General features: G+C 38.9%; 1 protein-coding gene across 1 annotated transcript in view; it reads left to right on the forward strand.

Moving 5' to 3' along the window:
• Positions 1 to 1,674: 1,674 nt before the first annotated feature.
• Positions 1,675 to 21,875, forward strand: part of PSMB7 (proteasome 20S subunit beta 7) — a 70,074-nt gene continuing 49,873 nt past the window's right edge. The window contains exons 1-5 of the mRNA XM_004463416.3: positions 1,675 to 1,791; positions 2,218 to 2,311; positions 3,350 to 3,447; positions 5,072 to 5,212; positions 10,334 to 10,449. Of these exons, the coding sequence (XP_004463473.1) occupies positions 1,730 to 1,791; positions 2,218 to 2,311; positions 3,350 to 3,447; positions 5,072 to 5,212; positions 10,334 to 10,449 (511 nt within the window). The 5' untranslated portion in view covers positions 1,675 to 1,729. The remainder of the gene's footprint in view (positions 1,792 to 2,217; positions 2,312 to 3,349; positions 3,448 to 5,071; positions 5,213 to 10,333; positions 10,450 to 21,875) is intronic.

Here is a 21,875-nt window from a genome sequence, read left to right on the forward strand (position 1 = left end):
AGAAAAACTCACATCTCTAAGTCTCCAAGTTTAAGATTTCACTTGTGACACTCCAAATCTCTATCACTCTCCTCCACCAAAACTCTACCTCCCCCTTCCCTGCAACTAGATTTTCAGGCCATAGGGCAGGAAGATCGTAAGGGAGAAAGGTCTGTGGGGGTGGGTCTCAGCTTGACTGCACATTGCAATCACCTGTGGAGCTTTTCAAGTTCTACAACTACTGGGGGAAAAAAGTAATAAAAGAGTATTCAGCCTTTGCCAAATATTTATTGAATACATTGCTGTGACAGACCTTGATTCTAGGTACTTAAATGCCATTCATTCATTCCTAGAATGTGCCTGACACATAGAAGTTACTCAAGAAACAGTTGAGTGAATTCATAAACTCATTTCCAGTCACTGAGGTTGGCATTTACTTGCTCTACAAATATGAGCAAGTTACTTCACTTCAGTGAGTCTTAATTTCCATGAATAAAATGAGTTGAATTACATATCTACCACTTAGGGTTGTTGACAGAATGAAATGAATATATCAGTAATAATAGATATTGAGCAGCTATGTGCCAGGATGTACATCTTTGGTTCTCAAAGTCTTCGGTTTAAAATTCACATAACATAAAATTCACCATTTTAACCATTTTAAAGTATTCCATTCAGTGGCTTTGGGTGTATTCACCATGTTGTGCAATTATCACCCCCATCTACTCCCAGAACATTTCATCATCCCCCAAAGAAACTTTGTAACATTAAGTAGTCATTCTCATTCCTCCCTCCCCACTTTCCTCAAAACCTATTTTCTGTCTCTATTGCTTATACTAGATAATGCATATAAATAGAATCATACATCATACTATTTGTGATCTCTTGCATCTGGCTTCTTTCATTAGCTTAATGTTTTCAAGGCTTATCCATGTTGCAGCATGTATCAGTACTTCATTCCTTTTCATGACTGAATGATATTCCCTTGAGTGCATATCCCACACTTTGCTTATTCACTCATGAGTTGATGGGCATTTGGGTTGTTTCCACTATTCAACCATTGAGAAAAATGTTGCTATGAACATTTGCGTACAGGTTTTCTTGTGGATATATGTTTTCAGTTCTCTCGGGTATATACCTAGGGGTGGAATTGCTGGGTCATATGGTAATTCTATTTAACATTTTGAGGAACTGGCAAGTTGTTTTCCAGAGCAGCTGCACCATTTTCCATTCCTATCAGCAGTGCGTAAGACTTTCAGTTTTTCGTTTTTTGATTAGCACCACCTTAGTGGGTGTGAAGAGGTATTTCATTGTAGGTCCTCTCTGAATTGCTCCCTTATCTGTTTGCTCGTTGTTTGTGCTCGTTGTCTAAGACTCAGAGTTGAGGGAGCTTGCTCAGTGCAAGTAGGTGGCGAGACTGAGTCTGGAACTTGGGTGCGTCTGTCTTGAACGCCCACGTGCTTCCCCACAGCTGCCCAACAGAGCTGAACACAAGGAAGAAACAGGTCTGGTCTGGGCGGCAGAAGACCTGGTCGCTGGCGCCGCTGCTTTGGAGAAACCCTTCCCCGCCTCCTGGGGCGCTATACTCCAAACATCTCCGGGCTTTCTAGGAGCCGAAAAATCTATGACCAATCCATTTACCGGGGAGTTTGCCCCGCCTCCTCAGCCCGAGGTCGCCGGCGGCCCTGGAAGTACTTTGCTCTGCCCCCGCCCGCTCCCGCCCCCGGCCCGGAAGTGCTTTCTTGGGAAGATGGCGGCTGTGTCGGTGTATGAGCCTCCGGTTGGGGGTTTTTCTTTTGATAACTGCCGCAGGTGCGACCGTGTCCGGGGCCGCGTACAGGGTGGGAGCAGGAGTGCGGTGCCGGGGTTGGAGCTGGGCCGCGGTCTGATCTGGGAAGTCCAAGTGAGGAGTGTACGATGTACATTCGGCCCGAGGCCCGTGTGACTCAGGGGAATCAGGGCCCGAGCATGGGTTTCTCCACAGGCCAGTTCGGTCTTCAACTTTACCTGTACCCGGGCCACCCTGCATCTCCAGCGCCTTAGGCGAGTCTCGGACCCTCTCTCAGTCTCTGCAAAACAGGGCAATATAGTCTTGCTGTTGGGAGTATTCAGTGAACATTGGGATTGAAAGCAAATATTAGTTTCCCATTTTCTGAGTTCCCTGTTAGGCACTCTTTGTGACATTGAGATGCAATATGGTCCTGCCATTCAACACTTTATTCTCATTTTTGCTCTCAGGAATGTCCTTTTGGAAGCCGAGTTCGGAAAGAAAGGTTACAAGCTTCCAACAGCCCGGAAAACTGGCACGACCATTGCGGGGGTGGTCTATAAGGTAAGCTAGAACGGGACAGGAGCAGCAGTGTCTGACAAGCACCAAGCCGCTTGGGCTTCCTTTACCTCTCCTGGTCTGGTTGGGAAGGGCTGATGTTAATGAGTATGTCAGGAAAAGGACCTTTAGAAGAGAGTTACTTTGTCAGGAGGATACCGCCCCCCCCCCCACCCCTGCAGAATTTTTGACAAGGCCCGTTTACTTCTTTATCTTAAGTTGCTGTTTTAAGAGCAGAATGATATAAGGGGAGAACACAAGATTTGGGGTTCTCTTTCCCCATTTAACTTCTTTGCTGCTTCCATCTTTGGGCAGGTCATGTTCCTTCTCACAGCTTCCCTTTTTTCCATTAAATGGAAGATATTGCTCTGCCTTAGCTCGATGTAAGCATCACAAGAGATAATAGTTATTGTTGTTAAAGAGTGACATCTAAAAAAAATTGACAGAGGTGACTTTTTTTTTTTTTTTTTCTTTTTTGAGGAAGGGGGGCCGGGGATTGAACCAGGGACCTTGTAGGTGGGAAGCCAGCGCTCCACCATTGAGCTACATGGCTCCTCTGAGTTGGCCCTTTTGTTTTTTGTTTGCTGTTTTTTTTTTTTTTTTTTGTTGTTGTTGGTTGGTTTGTATGTTTGTTTCTAGGAGGCACCAGGAACCAAACCTGGGACCTCCCATGTGGGAAGCAGGGGTTCAACTGGTTGAGCCACATCTGCTCCCGGAGGTGACTATTTTAATGGAAAGATTTCTGGGTCTTAATCCAGACTTCCCCACATTAGCTCTGTGATTTGTGAGGAAATCACTGAGACTCATTTTTCAGATCTGAAGACGGGGCAATTCTTATCACCTACTCAGGATTAAACCACTAAAGTTTATTAATGCTTTTTCTTGAATTCTAAAAGTGTAGCACAATATTTCTGGTTGGATTTTTGGCTGGGGGTGTGAAGTTGGGGGAGCAGGGGATGGCCAAGATTGTTGTTTCTCCTAAACTAGAATAGAAAGCTGTGGTTTATATAAGTAAAATTGTTTCCATCATTTATATTTTAATAGGATGGCATAGTTCTTGGAGCAGATACAAGGGCAACTGAAGGGATGGTTGTTGCTGACAAGAACTGTTCAAAAATACACTTCATATCTCCTAACATTTAGTAAGTATTGGTTAATTTGAATAGCTCTGTATTTTCAAACATTTCAGGGGCAAAATTGAACTTATGACCCCCCTCACTGAAACCTGATGTTGGACCTGTATTTTCTGTTTCCCTTAAATGGCATTTCCATCTACCCTGTCTCCTAAGCTAGTTTATCCCAAGTTTTGTTTTTGCTTCAGTGTCCAGTTAAGTTGGTGACCAGTTCTGCCTTCCATATGCTTCTTTAATACATCCCTTTTTTCCCTTCCCACTGCTAAGATCTTAGATCAGGTTCTTTTTTCTCAGCTGGACTGTTAAAGTTGTCATTTAATTGGCCTTTCTCCATTCTGTTATGTATTCTTCCATGGATTTTGTAAAACACAGATCTAATTATGTCACTTTTCTTTTTAAAAACTTTTCAAGGGGTGTTTCACGTTTCCACACTGCTTTAAGGAAAAAATCAAAACTCTAGTGTGATATTTGAAGTTTTGCATAATCTCACATTTTACCCTTTAGCCTCTTTTTTCAGCTACTTTCGCCCATGTTCCTGTTACACTAGGACTGTTCTTACTCCTCATGTGTAGTGCATTTTCCAAGACTTTTCATCTTTTCTTGTGCCAGTTTTCTTTCTTTATTTCCTTCCTTCCTCCCTCCCTCCCTCCCTCCCTCTTTCCCTCCCTCTCCTCCTTCCCCCCCCCACCCCGGTTGTCTGTTCTCTGTGTCTATTTGTTGTCTGTTCTCTCTGTCTATTTGCTGTGTCTTCTTTGTCCGCTTCTGTTGTTGTCAGTGGCACAGGAATCTGTGTTTCTTTTTGTTGCGTCATCTTGTTATGTCACCTCTCCGTGTGTGTGGCACTACTCCTGGGCAGGCTGCACTTTCTTTTGCGCTGGGCAGCTCTCCTTATGGGGTGCACTCCTTGCATGTGGGGCTCCCCATGCGGGTCAAGGAGGCCCTGGGTTTGAACCGTGGGCCTCCCATGTGGTAGATGAATGCCCTAACCACGGGCCAAGTTCGCCGCCCCTGTGCCAGCTTCTTTACTTAGAAATGCCCTTTTCCTTTTCTCCACTTACAGTGTTTTCATTCTTTCAAATCCAGCTCAAATGGAATCACTTTTCCAATCAGAATTAATTACTCTCTCCTCCAGTTTCCTGTAGCATTTGTATCTATGGTATGATATGTGGGGCATTATAATTTTTGGTTTGCCCTTGTCTCCTCTACTCATCTTTGAATTCACTTACCAGGGCTATGTCATATATTCTTTATCCCACTGCTTAATAAAATGACTGGTACATGATAAGTACTTCATAAATGTTGAATTCCAAGATTTTGAAGAACAGTGTGCTGTTTTGTACAACTTGGGTATATATCTGTAGGATTATTAAAATGCATTCTCTTAGGATCACTGAAACCTAATGATTTGAAATGTTTTTTGGATTATGGAGAATTTACTTGCATAAAATTAAGTGTACATTTTCAGTTTTAATATTTATTATAAGATTGGTTAAACAGAGTAGTTAATAGTCCAGATATGCTCAGAAACATCTCTCTCTATCTGAGCTTTGTGGAAGTTGTCCAGGAAGCTCCACTTCTAATTGAGCCCTCTGGTAATTTAATTTCAGCTAAGTTTCTAATCACATTCTTTTAGTTGTTGTGGTGCTGGAACAGCTGCAGACACAGACATGACAACCCAGCTCATTTCTTCCAACTTGGAGCTCCATTCCCTCTCTACTGGCCGCCTTCCCAGAGTTGTGACAGCCAATCGGATGCTGAAGCAGATGCTTTTCAGGTAATGTTCCAGGATGGGGAGTTCTCTAGCATCTTTTTCTCATATCTTAGATTTTCAGCCAACAAGCTAGGGAAAAACAATCAGAAATATACATTCAGAAATAAGTTGTTATTAAAAAAAGGCATTTTAAATTCACAAGGCATTTTATAGTGCATTTGAAGGTTTGGGATCTTATTTGGTCACATATAAATTGCATGTGACCAAAATTGAGTCATTTCATGAGGCATAGTGATATCACTGGATATAAGAAACTTTTTTGCTTATAGTAAGAAAGAGAAAGTTAAGAGCTGGAAGGAACCTTTGGATTTATTTTATGACCCCTGTCTGCCTCTCCATCTGCCCCAACACGTACTCATAAACACAAATGAATTTTTTCCCCTCTTTCTCTTTTAGGGGCAAAATAATAATGAAATGAAAAGTTTGGTATTTGTAGTTGGCTGTGAGAGGGCATAATAATATTCATATTAACCAACATGTATCCATCTCTTACTCCATGCCATGCCTTGTGCTAAGTGCTTTATGCTTTTTATCCTCTTAACTCTGAGATAGAGGCTATTATCTCCTATTATAGGTGAACAGTTTGAGGCTTAAAGAGGTGAAGTAACTTTCCTGACCTGACCTTCATCTCTGCTGACTCCCACAGACAGTTCATGCTAATAGTTTTGTTTCTCTTTTTCCTTTAATAATCATAATATCACTATATGTTTATATAGCTCTCAACAGGTTTCAAATTTTAAGTCCATTTTCTCATTTGCTCTTCAGAAGAAAGTCACTGAATTGTAGTGGAAATAGCCTTAGTGTTCAGTTTTGGGTTTGAATCCTGGCTTCTCCTTTTGGGACTTGCTTTATCTTTAACAAATTATTTCTTCTTTCCCTGTATGTAGAATGGATGTCATAGCACCTGTCCTTCAGAGTCATTGTGAGAATTAAAGGGGAGCATGACTAGAAAGCCAAGATTGTAAACTGGCAGCTCGCAGGCCATATTCAGCCTGTAGAGAATTTTATTTGCTTCATGTGTTTTTTTCTTTTTTTAAAATAATGACCAATAATTACAAATTGGGAGTTTTTAATTAAAAATCTAGATTTCTCTTTTCTTTTGAAAACAATCCAGAAAGAAGATGATGGGATAATCATACATGGTGGTTCTAGGAAGGCACTAGGTGGTGGTAGTTGCCTTCTAGGGGGCACATGTTCTCCAGTTTGTCTGGCCCCCTTCATTCTGTTTTCTGCCTGGCGGTTAACCTTCCTGTGACTATGCAGCTCCACATCTATGTGTCTGGCATAGCTGCTGGGCTTGTAGTAAGTGGATATGAGGTTAAGGTAGCCCTGCAGCAAGGCCATAGGTGGCATTTTACAGATGAGGACCCCAAAACTTAAGAGTTGTGGATAGGAAGTCTTACCTACCTAATTCCTGCTCTGACTGTACTGAGTTGTTTAATCAGTGATTTCCATTTATTTGTGCACATAATCATTCTAATCAAGGAGGATTCTTGCCAATCAAATAAATTCTTTCAGTACAGTGTGAGTAGAACTTGTACTACCTATTCAGATTTCTGAAGACTTTTGTGGGTTTTGATTTTAAATGCAAAGCTCCCTCTGGTGGCTTATTTAGTGCATTACATGTAATACAGTTTTAAAATTTGTAAAATTGCTGCAAATATATTATTTCAAGATTCCTTGTAGTGTTGTTTAAGGTATTTTGCTAAATAACCCTGTTTCTGTTAATCTCTTTATAATGTTTTAGTTGTTTTTCCAGTGTTTTTATCATTTTTAGTTTAATATACTTTGTGAAAGTTAAATTTTACTAAACAGATTTGAGGGAAATTTAAAATATTTAAACCAGGATGCTTATGGTTCTTTATGTCTTCTGACATCTTAGATGAGTTATGTAAAACAAGTCAAAGTGGCATAAGGAAAAAAGCATAAGCTTTGACTTTAGAACGTTGCTTAAGTCCCTGCTCTAGCATTTAGAGCTGGTAGGACATTTGACAACTCATTTTCCCTTTCTTTTAGCCTCAGTTTCTTCCTCAATAAAGTGGGGTTAGTAATTTCTGCCATTCTGACTTTTTAGGGGTAAATGAATAAAGAAACAAGGCTTGTGATTGCCTAGTACAGGGCTTGATACACAGACCCCATAAAAATCAGAGTCTGGAAAGAGTACAAAGTGTACTTTTCTTGCCTTTACTCTGCGTTTTTTCCCTGAATAATGCTTTTCATTTTGTGTGAGTCAGTGAGAAAAGAGTGTTTGATAAACAGAAATGACATCTTTTTCCTTATTTAAGTAACATCTTTATGTATTTTAAATGTACAGTGACTAGGTGTAGAAGATGTGAGGTGATACTTGTTCCTTTTGAGCATAGTGCCTCCTTGAATTAATAGAAAAGTGCTGTCTTTCTGAAACACTCTAGTTTATTCTGAAACAATTATGCGAATATTTAGAGGCTGTTTATTATATCAATTGCAGCTTTTTTTCTTATGAAAGTAATATACATTAATTGTAGAAAATTTTGAAAATACTGAAAAGCCCAAAGAAAATAAAATTTTGCCATTCAGAGAGAATCACTGTTTTAGTTTTTTAAGTTAGTTCCTTCTTTCCTTCCCTCACTTCCCTTCCTTCTCTTCCTTCTCTTCCTTTCTCTTTCTCTTTCTAATATTACTAGTACATATTCACAGTTAAAAAGTTAGAAGAAAAAGGCAAATTAAAAGAAAAACTTTAAACTATCTGGATTCCTACCATGCATAAACAATTAGTGCCAACAGATTAGTGCCCATGCTGTACATTTTATTTTATTTTATTTTTCATACTATATATTTTAAAAACTCAGGAAACTGCCTTTTTAAAAATTTTTATTATGTTTTTAGGAGGTATCAGGGTTCAAACCTGGGACCTTGCACATGTGAAGCAGGCGCTCAACTGCTGAGCTATACCCACTTCCCTGGAACTGCATTTTAAAAGCCACCTTCCCCCACCTTCTCAGCCCCAGCATGCATCAGGATTGAGAATTGTGCCTAGTACGGAGGTTGAGCAATACACTGTCTCATTAGAATTGGTATATAGTAATATACACACTGCTAAGTACATGGTGTGTACTAATGTACATAATATATAAGTGTATATACATTTTTTTCTATGTTTAACAATATATATTTTGTTTTATAAAAATGGAATTGTAGTTGTACATATTATCCTAAACCTGAGTGCATCTTTAATAGTTTTCCATGTTGGAACATTCGAAAATGAAAGTAACTGGTTTTTTCCCCCCCCAAATTATTACAAAGCTAATGTATGATGATTGTAAAAGATTCAGACATTGTAGAAATATAAAAACAAAGGAAATAAATATCACCTGATGTTCTACCACTTAAATACGCACATTATAAATCTTTTGAGATCTATTCTTTTAGATCTTTTGTGCATATATTCTCATATTTATGCATTTGCAAAGGAAAAAACCAACTTGCATCCTACTGTGTGCTATATGTGTTTTGCTTTATAAATTTCCCTGTTCACGTAATGGTATAACTTGAATATTATTTCCATCACAAGAAGAGCTCAGCATCAAGAGTTCTTACTTTGAGCCTATGTCAGAGTTCTGGGGAATGTTAACCCTCCAAAATAGTAAAAATACCTTTTATGTGTACACTTGTTATGGGGGAAAGGGTTCCATAGTTTTAATTAGTTTTTCAAAGGGGTCTGTGACTCATAGGTTTGAGAACTGATTGATATTACTTTTGATGGTACCATGGAATTCCATCTGTGGATGATGTACTATACTTTAATTTTGAACATTAATGAAATTGCCTGTTCTAAGGTATTTAAGGTGTTATAAGGTATACACTGGAAGATACATACTTGTGTGGTTATTTCCTTAGGCTGTAGTATAGAATAAATTCCTAGAAGTGGAAATTCTGGGTCAAAGGTATGTGCATTTAATATTTTGATATGTATTGCCAAAACTGTCCTTGAGAAAGGTTGTATTAAGTTTTATACTACCATTAGTAGTTTGTGAGAAACTGTAACATGGTTTTTAATGATTTTGTTATGTTCTGTTGTATAGCTGTATCAGTTCACTTATCCAGTTCTCCCTCTGGCTATTTTCAGTTTTTTTTAGGATTAGAAACAATTCTGCGGTAAACATTATTGTACATTTGTTTCTTCATATTTGTCTGGTTATATCCTTAGAATAGATTCCTAGAAGTAGAAATTCAGGATTAATTTTTAAGGATTTCAGTAACTTGCCAAAATATCTTAGCCTCTTTTAAAGGGATCAAACAGCTTATATTTTAGAATGGAAGGGAATGATCTGATTAGTGATCCTTATTTAACATTCTAAGTAGGCAGTTGGAGTAGTCAGGCACTGGCCTGGTGTGGGATAGTAGCATGGTAATTCTGGCTTCTCATTTTAGAGCTCTGGGTTCTTGTCTTGACTCTGCAGTTAATTTGTGGCTTTGGACCATTCTTTTTTTCCCTGAAGCTATATAGCTTTATCTTCTGGTGGTAGCAATGGGTTTTATAGGCTAGAGTAGATTTATTTCATCACCCCTTTCTCTGAATGATGAAATACTTTTCACTTTTCCTTAACCTGAACTCATATCTGTGATAATAATTTTGAGAATTTATTCAAAGGGAAGAGTTGTTTCAACAAATAAGCCATTTCCCTGTGACCTGTAGTAAGGTTGATAATTTCAACAGCTTGTGTTTAGCAATTCCCGTTGTTGCTCTTGAAGGTAGCTTTATCTGCCGCTCACCAAGAGGTGTAATGGAAAGGGTGCGGATAAGCTTTGATATAAACCAAACTTAGCCTCTGAATCCTGATTCTGGGACATTGGGCAGGTACTTAATGTTTTTGGGTCTAGGTTTTCTCTTTTGTAAAATGATTACAGATGGTTGTGAGGATTAGATGAAATAAAGTATGTGGGGTGCCTTACAATTTACTGTGTATATTGGCTGATAACTAATGTTAGTTCCATTCTCCATTTGTCTCCATCAAAACCATTACCTCCTAATAAAGTAGTATAAGAAAAGCCTTTTGTTTGACTTCTCACACATCTTTTGCTTAAGTTACAGTGATGCAATGTAGACTTACTTATTTTTTTTCTTATGCATACTCTGATCACCAGGTATCAAGGTTACATTGGTGCAGCCCTAGTTTTAGGGGGAGTAGATGTTACTGGACCTCATCTCTACAGCATCTATCCTCATGGATCAACTGATAAGTTGCCTTATGTCACCATGGGTGAGTGTAACGTTTCCCTGATATTTCAGAATCTTTATTTACCAGGGTGGTCTCTTAAAGAACTGGTCTATTTCCCGTTAGAAGAACCAGTGCAATATAGTGCTTTGATTCATTCCTCAAGTATTTATTACCTACTATGTATTAAGTACTTGGAATATACCAGTGAACAAATGTTAAAGGTTCCTGCCCACAAGTAATTTACATTTTAGTAAGGGTAGATAGACAATAACAGTGATAATAAGTATAATATGTTAGAAAGTTATAAATACTAGGAGAAAAAAGTAATGCAGATGATTCTTAGTACAGTTATACAAAGCTGTTACCCTTGAAGAAACTGGGTAAAAGGGTGTATGGGATCTTTGTATTCTTTTTCTTACTTAATTTATTTTTAACTGTGCTTAAATATATCGAAGATCATTTTAAGTGGACAATTCTTTGACATTAACTATGTTGACAGTACTGTGTAATAAGAAATTATGCAATATTTGTCCTTCTATATCTGACTTCTTTCACCCAACGCTGTGCCTTCAAGATTTATCCACATAGTAGTATGTACCAGCACTTCATTTCTAATATTCCATTGTATGGCTGTACCACATTTTGCTTATTCATCTCCTTAGACACTTGGTTGGTTTTATCTTTTTGCTATTGTGACTCATGCAGTAAATGAACATTGTTGTACAAATATTTACCAGATTTCCTGCTTTTACTTCTTTTGTGTATATACCTAGGAGTTGAATTGCCAGGTCAAATGGTATTTTACATTTAACTTTCTGAGGAATCATCAAACTGTTTTCCATACTGGCTGCACCCTTTTACATTGACTCTAGCATTGTAGGAGCATTCCTGTTTCTCTTTTCAGTTTTTTAAATAATAGCCATCTTAGTGGGTGTGAAGTAGTATCTCATTATAGCCTTAATTTGCATTTCTCTAATGGCTAATGATGTTGAGCATCTTTTCTTATACTTACTTGGTATTTGAATATCTTCTTTGGAGAAATGTCTGTACAAACCCTTGGCTATCCCCCCACCCCCATGGCTTTTTTGCATGCTCTCTCTGTCCATTCACTGTGTATTCTTCTGTTTCTGTATTTATTTTATTTCCCCTCCCCCCTTGTGGCTTGCTTGCTGTTTGCTCTCTATGTCCATTCGCTGCATACTCTTCTGTGTTTTTGCTTGTCTCCCTTTGTGTGTGTGTGTGTGTGTGTCTTACCTTGCTGAGTTGGCTCTCCATGGCGTCTGCGGGCTGGATGGCGTTCCACAGTGTGCGGGTGAGACTGCCTTCACAAGGAGGCCCTGGGACGTGAACCCAGGGCCTCCCATATGGTAGATGCGACCCCAACTGATTGAGCCACAGCCACTTCCCTTGGCTCATTATTTAATTGGGTTGTTTCTTCTTTTGTTTTGAATTGTAGGAGTTCTGTATGTATTTTGGGTATTAAATCTTTATCAGATCATATGGTTTTCAAATACTTTCCCCCATTCTGAAGATTGTCTTTTCATTTTCTTGAAAATGTTCTTTAATGCACAAAAGCTTTTAAATTTGATGAAGTCCATTTTCTCTTTTTTTCTTTTGTTGCTCATGATTTTGGTATAAAATCTAAAAAGTCCATTGCCTGTTACAAGGTCCTGAAGATACTTCACTGTGTTTTCTTTTAAGAGTTTTAATATTATTAGCTCTTTATTTATGTTGGTGGTCCATTTTGAATTAATATTTGTATGTGGGAAGAATTAATTATTGCATGTGGATTTCCAGTTATCCCAGCATCATTTGTTGAAGAGACTTATTTCTCTCATCTAATGGACATGGCACACTATGTGTGAATTTATTTCTGTAATCTGTTTTTTTCCATTGGTCTACATGTGTATTATTATGCCAATACCACACTATTATAATTACTGTAGTTTTGTAGTAAGTTTTGAAATCAGGGAGTTTGAGACTTCCAACTTTGTTCTTCTTTTTCAAAGTTATTTTGGCTCTTGTGGGTCCTTTGCAATTCCATATTAACTTTAGGGGTCAGCTTTTCCATTTTTGCAAAAAGCTTTTCACTATTTTGCAAATAGTGACTGCCTTGAATTTGTAGATTGCCTTAGTCAGTATTGACATTTCAACAATATGAAGTCATCTAATCTATGAACATGGGATGTCTTTTCATTTATTTAAGTCTTTAATTTCTTTCAGCAATGTTTTGTGATTTTCAGTGTACAAGTGTTTTGCCTCCTTGGTTAAATTTAATTCTAGGTAATTTATTCTTTTAGATGCTGTTGTAAATGGAATTGTTTTCCTGGTTTCCTTTTCATATTGTTCATTACTGGTGTATAGAAACCCAACTGACTTGTCTATGTTTATCTTATATCCTGAAACTTTACTGAATTCGTTTATTAGTTTTCTTAGCTTTCTTAGGGATTCTTTGTGGCTGTCTCCATATAGAATCATGTCATCTGTGGATAGGGATAATTTGGCTCCTTCCTTTTCTATTGATATGCTTTTATTTCTTTCTTACCTTTCTACTCTGGCTAGAAGTCCCAGTACAATGTTGAATAACAGTGGTGACAGTGGGCATCTTTGTTTTGCTCCTGATCTTTGGTGATTATGTTATTTGCTGTGGGTTTTTCATAAATGCCCTTAATGTTAGAAAGTGCCCTGTGATTTCTAGTTTTCTGAGTGTTTTTATCATGAAACAATGTTGGATTTTGTCAAATGTCTTTTCTATATCAATTGAGGTAATCGTGTAATTTTTATCCTTCATTCTGTTAGTGTGTTCTGTTACATTGATTGGTTTTCTTAAGTTGAACCATCTTTGAATTTCTGGAATAAATCCCATTTGATCATGGTGTAGAATCCTTTTTAATCTATTGTTGGACTTGGTTTATCAGTACTTTGTTGAGGATTTTTGCAATTACAGTCATAAGAGATACTGGTTTGTAATTTTTTTTTCTTGTGGTATATCTTGCTTTGATATTATGGTAATGCTAGCCCATTCAGTGAGTTAGGAAGTAATCTGACCTCTTCTATTTTTGGAGAGAGTTTGGGAAGGATTGGTGTTAAATCTTCTTTAAATGTTTGGTAGAATTCAACAGTGAAATCATCAAGTCCTAGACTTTCTTTGTTGGGAAGTTTCTGATTACTAAGTCATTCTCTTATTATAGGTCTATTGAGATTTTCTATTTCTTGCATCAGATGAGGTAATTTGTATGTTTCTAGAAATTTATCCATTTCATCTAGGTTTTCTAATTTGTTGGCATCTAGTTGTTCGTAGTACCCTCTTTATATTTTTTTTTCCTGTAGGATCACTAGTAATGTCTCCACATTCATTCCTGGTTTGTTATTTGTGTTCTCTTTCTCTCTGTCAGTCTGACTAAATGTGTGTTGATTTTATTGATTTTGTCAAGAGCCGACTTTTGGTTTTGTTGATCCTCTTTATTGTTTTTCTAGTTTATTCCATTTTTCTGTGCTCTGATCTTGACTATGTCCTTTCTTCTACTAACTTTGGGTTTAGTTTGTTTTTGTTCTGGTTTCTTTAGGTGTGAAACTAGGTTATTGATTTGTGATCTTCCTTCTTTTTTTTTACAAAGTATTCTATCCTGCCCTGAGATGGCTCCCTTGTCTGCTTATCTGCTTGTCGTCTTTTTTTTTCTCGTTTCTTTAGGAACTGAACCCAGGACTTCTCTTGGGAGGTGGGCGCTCAACTGCTTGCACCACATCTGTTCCCTGCTCGTTTGTTTTTGCTTGCTGTTTACTTGTCTTGCTCATTGTTTTTTTTTTTGCTTGTCTGCTCATCGTTTTTACTTGTTGTTTGCTTGTTGTTTGTCGTCTTTACGAGGCACCAGGAACTGAACCCAGGACCTCCTATGTTGGAGGCGGATGCTTAACTGCTTGAGCCACATCTATTCCCTCTTCTTTTTTTTAAAAAAGATTTATTTATTTATTTATCCCCCTGCCCTCCCCTGCCCCAGTTGTCTGTTCTCTGTATCTATTTGCTCTGTGTTCTTCTTTGTCTGCATCTGTTGTCAGCGACACAGGAATCTGTGTTTCTTTTTTTGTTGCATCATCTTGTTGTGTCAGCTCTCTGTGTGTGCAGCACCATCCCTGGGCAGATGGACTTTCTTTCGCCCTGGGCGGCTCTCCTTACAGGGTGCACTCCTTGCGCGTGGGGATCCCCTATGCGGGGGGCACCCCTGTGTGGCACGGCACTCCTTGTGTGCATCAGCACTGCGCATGGTCCAGCTCCACACGGGTCAAGGAGGCTCGGGGTTTGAACTGTGGACCTCCCATGTGGTAGATGGATGCCCTAACCACTGGGCCATGTCTGCTTCCCCCTCTTCTTTTTAAATGTAGACATTTAGAGCTGTAAATTTCCCTGTGGATAGTGGCTTCATTGCATCCCACAAGTTTTGGTATGCTGTGTTTTAATTTCCATTGGTCTCAGGATAATTCCTTATTCCCCTTAAGATTTCTTCTTTGACCCATTGGTTGTTTAAAAGTGTATTGTTTAATTTCTGCATATTTGTAAATTTTTCAGTTTTCCTTCTGTTACTGATTTCTAGCTTTATTCTGTTGTGTTCTGGGAAGATACCTTGCATGATTTCAGTAGTTTTTGATTTAAGATTTGATTTGTGACCTAATATATGATCTATCCTGGAAAATGTTCCATGTGCACTTGGGAAGAATGTGTTTTCTACTGTTGTTGGGTGGAGTGTTCTATATATGTCCATCAGATTGAATTGGTTAATGGTGATGTTCAAGACAGTCCTCTATTTCCTTATTGGTATTCTCTTTAGATGTTCTGTCAGTTATTGAAAGTGGTGTCTTGAAGTCTTCTGCTATTATTGTAGAACTATTTTTTTCTCCCTTCAGTTCTTTCATTTTTTGCCACATATTGTGGGTCTCTGTTGTGAGCTGGATATATATTTATAATCATCGTATCTTCTTGGGTTCTTGCTGGATTGAACCTTTTGTTTCTTGTTACCTTTTCTTTTTAAGATTTGTTTTTATTTATTTCTCCCCTTCTCCCCCTCCCCCCTCTTGTCTGTTCTCTGTGTCTATTCACTGTGTGTTCTTCTTTGTCTGCTTGCGTTCTTGTCAGGCGGCTCTGGGAATCTGTCTCTTTTTCTTGCGTCATCTTGCTGTGTCAGTCCTCCATATATGTGGCACCACTCCTGGGCGGGCTGCGCTTTTTTTCCGCAGGGCGGCTCTCTTTGTGGGACGCGCTCCTTGCGCGTGGGACTCCCCTATGTGGGGGACACCCCTGTGTGACATGGCATTCCTTGCGCATGGCAGCACTGCCTGTGGGCTAGCTCACCACACAGGCCAGGAGGCCCTGGGTACTGGACCCTGGACCTCCTATATGGTACGCAGACGCTGTATCAGTTGAGCCACATCTGTTTCCCTTGTTATCTTTTTTGACTTAAAGTTTAAAAATATAGAGGCTGTAGCACTCTCTCTCTCTTTCTCTTTTTAGGAGGTAACAGGGATTGAACCCAAGACCTTGTACATGGGAAACAGGTGCTAAACCACTGAACTATATCCACTCTGCAAATACTCAACGAATGCTATTTATTGATTTGTGTTTTTAAGGAGGCACTAGAGATTGAACCTGGGACCTCGTATGTGGGAAGCAGGCATTCAACCACTGAGCTGTACCTGCTTCCAAAACATCATTTTTTTTTTAGGAGGTACTGGGTATTGAACCTAGGACTCATACGTGGGAAGCAGGCACTTAAACTACTGAGCTATACCTGCTCCCCCTGCAGTTCTCTTTTAATTACTGTTTGCATGGAATATCTTTCCATCCTTTTACTGTCAACTTTTTTATGTCTTTGTACCTAAGGAGAGTCTCTTAGACAGCATATAGATGGATCATGCTTTTTCATGTAGTCGGTCAATCTCTACTTTTTAATAGGGGAGTTAAATCCATTTACATTTAAGGTTATAACTGAGAAGAAAGGATTTAATTCTGCTATTTAGCCATTTGTTTTCTGCAAGTCTTGTGTATTTTTTGTTCTTTGGTTACTCCATTACTGCCCTTTTTTTTTTTGTTTAATTTAGTTGCTTTTTTGTTGTGTACCATTTTGATTCCCTTCTTTTTCTCTCTCTCTTGTTAGTTATTTTCTTACTGGTTACCTTCATAATTACAATTAGCATTTTAAAGTAATAATACTCTAGTTTGAGTCATGTCAATCTAGTTTCAGTAGTATACAAACTCTCTAATCCTATATATTTCCGTACCTCCCTCTTTATATTATCTTAGATTATATCTTTATACACTGCCCATTAACATAAATTCTATATAATTTTTAAAAAAGAGTTATTTTGTTTATTTATTCCCTCCCCTCATATTGTTTTGCACTTGCTGTCTGCTCTCTGTGTGTTCTTCTGTGTATGCTTGTCTTCTCTCTAGGTGGCACCAGGAACTGATCTGGGACCTTCCAGAATGGGAAAGAGATGCTCAGTCTCTTGTACCATCTCAGCATCCTGGTCTGCTGTGTCTCTTATTCTCTCTACTCTGTGTCTCTTTTTGTTGTGTCATCTTGCTGCGTGAGCAGTCTACGCGGGCCAGCACTCTGCATGGGCCAGCTCTCTGCTCAGGCCAGCTTGCCATGCAGACAGCTTACTTTTCACCAGGAGGCCCTGGGAATCTAACCTTGGACCTCCCATATGGTAGACGGGAGCCCAATTGCTTGAGTCACATCCATTTCCCAAAATATAATATTTTTTACACATTTGCCTGTTAAGTTATATCAGTGGGAAAAGCAGTTACAAACCTAAAGTACAATACTACAGGATTTTATATTTACTTAGGTAGTTACCACTACCCATGTTCCTCATTTCTTATGGCTTCGTGTTACTGTCTTATGTCCTTTTATTTCAGCCTGAAGGACTCCCTTTGACATTTCTTATAGGGCAAGTGTTCTGGTAATAAACTCATTCAGTTTTTGTGTATTTGTGAATGTCTTAATTTTTCCTTTGTTTTTGAAAGATAATTTTGCTGGATAAAGAATTTTTGGTTGACAGTTTTTTCTTTAAAGACTTTAAATATGCCATTCCACTGTCTTTTAGCCTCCATACTTTTTTATGAAAAACCCACCATTAATGTTATTATGTGACAAGTTGCTCCTCTCTTGGAACTTTCAAAATCTTTGTTTTTGGACATGTTTCCTATAGTCTGTGTTTGTATAGATCTCTTAGAATCTGTCCTGCTTGAAGTTCATTGAGCTTTGTATAGTCTTGTCTTTCATTAGATTTGGGAAGTTTTTGGCTGTTGTTTCTTCAAATACTTTTTCTGACCCCTTCTTTCTCTTTTGTCCTTATGGGACTGTAGCGATGCATCTGTTGGTATGCTTGATGGTACCCCACAGGTGCCTCAGGCATTGTTTATTTCCCTCATTACTTCTTTCTGCACCTTACACCTGATCACTGTTAATTGTCTTGTCTTCAATTTTGCTGAACCTTTCTTCTGCCTGTTCAAATCTTTTGAATCCCTCTAATGAGTTTTTCATTTCAGTAACTGAACTTTGCAGTTCCAAAATTTCTGTTTGGTTCCTTTGAATTATTTCTACCTCTTTAATTTGTTTAGAACAGGTTTTACTAATTTCCTTTAGTTGTTTAACTATGGGTTCTTTTAGCTCATTGAACATTTGTAAGACAATTGACTTAAAGTCTTTGACAAATAGTTCCAGTGTATGAGCTTACTCAGGGGTGCTTCTGGCAATTCCTTTTTTCCTGTGAATGGGCCATACTTTCTTGTTTCTTTGTTTTGTGGTTTTTGTTGAGAACTGAACATTTTGAACTTTATATTATTATAACTTTGCAGATCAAATTCTGCCACTTCTTTGGGATTCCTAGGTTTTGTTGTTGTTGAGGGCTGGAGCTGTCAATTTGTGACTTTCCAAACTGTTTTTGCTCCCCCATGGAAATGGATTTGGGGGAAAGCACAAAAAAAGTTATTGCCTCAAGACTTCTCTGCTGCTTTTTGCCTGAGAGGGGGTTGGAACAATGGCCACCCTCAGAGCCAGCAATCTGAAGTAGCTAATCAAAAACAGTCATCAGGGTGGTGGGCTTGGCCCAGTGGATAGGGCGTCCATCTACCACATGGGAGGTCCACAGTCCAAACCCTGGGCCTCCTTGACCATGTGGAGCTGGCCCATGCGCAGTGCTGATGCGTGCAAGGAGTGCCGTGCCACGCAGGGGTGTCCCCTGCGTAGGGGAGCCCTACGCACAAGGAGTGCGCCCCGTAAGGAGAGCCGCCCAGCGTGAAAGAAAGTGCAGGCTGCCCAAGAATGGTTCCACACACAAGGAGAGCTGACACAACAAAAAGAAACACAGCTACCCGTGCCGCTGATAACAACAGAAGCGGACAAAGAAGACGATGCAGCAAATAGACACAGAGAACAGACAACTGGGGTTGAGGGGGGAAGAGGAGAGAAATAAATAAATAAATCTTTAAAACAAAACAAAACAAAAAAACATTCATCAGCTATCTGATAACACACTGCTGGGTTTTAGAGTACTAGATCTTTTGTACCAGCATGCTAGACTGTCCCCACAGCTGCCTGCTTGGAGGGTGAAATTCACCCATATTTACTGCAGTTTACCAGCCTCTTTGTCCAAGTTTTTTTTGGCTGCTTGTACAGTGTTCTGTTAGACTCCAGAGTTTAAAAATGGTTCACTCAGACAGTTCCTGCCAGTTTCATAGTTTTTTTTGGTGGAGGGGTTGATTTCTGTAGGTTTCTCCTCCACTGTCTTCCCACAGTCCTCCAGGATAATATTTTCTATTAAGGTGTTTCTTCTTACTTAAAAAATTTTCAAGTTTGCCAAAAAGTTACAATAATGTGCAATAAAAATCATATACCCTTACTCAGAGTCATCAGTCTTCAACATTTTGCCACATTTGCTCTATTTCTTATATATTATTATTATTTTTTGAACTATTGGAGATTAAATTGTAGACACCATAACCCTCCACCCCTAAATCCTTCAAGGCTTTCTCCTCTATCATCTTTATAAAATTATCACATTCAGGAAATTTGACATTGATAAGAGCAGTTTCATTTTTAAAATGGGAAAATTGAATTGGTTTCTATTGCTTTCAGTTTGTAGTACTGTGCCTTATAAACTTACTGTTGAATATAGGAAAAGTTGTTGGAAGTGAATAGACAAGCAGATTTGTGCCTTCTCATTTCACTTATGCAATGCTGCTTTGTGCTTTGTCCTGGTCAGTAATGAGCTTGTGTTTCTCCAAGTTTGATTTGAGTACAGGGTAGTGGGTCCACAGCTTTGTGATTTTTTCAGGACACTTCTTCTAGACCACTTTTTCCACACAACCTGGTTCTGGTATCACAAAAGACCAATTAAGTACAGATATCAGTAAAATGGTATGAGATTTTTAATGTGTGAGTAAATTATTACTTGGAGATTTTGTTTGTTCTGTCATCTCTTCGTTTAATTATCAAAATATTGAGTGTGTTCCGTGTAAAAGCATTGCAGTAGACATCACAGTTAGAGATGAGTGTAAGGGTCCTTGCCTTCAAGATAAAATTGAGGGAAGCTGATGTGGCTCAAGCAATTGAGCTCCCGTCTGCCACATAGGAAGTCCAGGGTTCAATGCCCAGGGCCTCCTGGTGAAGGTGAGCTGACCCACACAGAGTGCTGACCTGAGTGGAGTGCTGACCTGCGCAGAGTACTGCTCTGTGCAGGAGTGCTGACCCACGCAGGGGTGCTGGCCCATGTGGAGAGCTGGCCCAGCAAGATGATGCAAAAAAAAAACAACACAGAGGAAAGATGATAAGAGACACAGTAGATTAGGGTGCTGAGGTGGCTCAAGAGAACGATCACCTCTCTCCTACTCCAGAAGGTCCAATGATCGGTTCCTGGAAATGCCTAATGAGAACACAAGCAGACACAGAACACACAGAGAATGGACACAGAGCAGACAATGGTGGAGGGGGGAGAAAGAAAGAAATAAAATAAATAAATTTTTTAAAAAAGATAAAATTGAGTGGGGGAGATAGATGTATAAACTAACAAGGGCAATAGGTACAAAGATCCAAGGGAGAAAGGGTCACTTCTAAACTGGAGGAGTTCATGAAAAGCTTCACTTCACTTGAACTAAGTCTTAAAAGAATAGGATACTTGAATTCCTTTGTCAGATATTTATTTACCACCTATTATGTGCTAGGCACTGTGCTACATACTGGAAATATAGTGGGCAACACAGTGTTGGCTCTTAGAGCTTATAGCCTTGTGGAGAGGACAAATATTTAATAGGTAAATATATAGTATAATGTAAAAGAACATGTGATAAGTGCCATAGAGGAAGGTAACAGTAATGAGAGAATAAATGTTGATGGCACGTGTTTGGGAAGTTCTCACTGCACAAGTGATGTTAAAACATTCTCTAATGAAAGTAATTTACGAACATGGTAAAACATTCATTGGGACAAAGTATTACGTGAAAGTTAAGTCTTTATATCCCTCCCTCAAAGTAACGGCTTTATTGTTTATTGTGTTTTCTTCCAGAAAATTTTTGAGTATATCTTCATATATCTGTATATCTATCTAGTGCTGTCCTTTTTAAAGATACACGAATGAGATCATATTATACATAGTGTTCTTTTCTTACTATTGAAGTTACTTTGGAGAAGGTTTTTTGTCAGCATATGTAGATATTTATCTTTTTGTAATAACAGCTATAGAGAATTGCATTATATGGCTGTATAATGCATAGATTGCATTTTTGACCCATTTTTCCATTGATGGATTTTTTGGTTTTCAGATTTTTGCAACAAGCATGTGTCTTGGTGTGCTTGTGTAAGTATACACCTTAGGTAAAATCCTAAGTGTGGTAAATGTATTTGGTCTGAAGTCTCTGTTGCAAGCAACAGAATCACTGAGGAATTTTTTTTTCAAAGGGTAGCAGGTGGCTCACGGAACAGCTGGGAGGATGACCACTGGATTTGGAGCCAGGTGGCCAAGAACAGTGTCAAAAATCATGCAGAGCGGACCACTGCATCTGAGTACAGGATACTGCAATCTACACTGCAGTTGGTGTTGGGGTTTGGATCCCTTTCCCAGTCTCATTTCCTGTACCTTCTCTGCTTGCACCCTGGGCCTCTGGCATCAGGCCCTTTAGCCTCTTCTGAAGGCTTTCCCACCCTGCTAGTCTGCCTTCTTTTAGAGTGTTCCTCCTCATCATTTGAGGTCTAGCCCAGAAGCCTTTGCCTCATGACTGCCCCAGGCTGAGTTAGCAAGTTCCTCCCAGGGCATTTGGTATGAAACAGATTCCAGGATTCCAGCCTTGGCCATATTCCACTTTCTCTAGTCCTTGCCTCTCCCACCCCTGTGAAAGAAACCTTTGTCCTTACTCCCAAAGTCTGACAGTCCTGTGTGACTCAGTGAATATTTGATTGGGAATTAATTTTCTGATT

This window comes from Dasypus novemcinctus, chromosome 8 (assembly GCF_030445035.2).
Source record: "Dasypus novemcinctus isolate mDasNov1 chromosome 8, mDasNov1.1.hap2, whole genome shotgun sequence".
Lineage (NCBI taxonomy): Eukaryota > Metazoa > Chordata > Mammalia > Cingulata > Dasypodidae > Dasypus > Dasypus novemcinctus.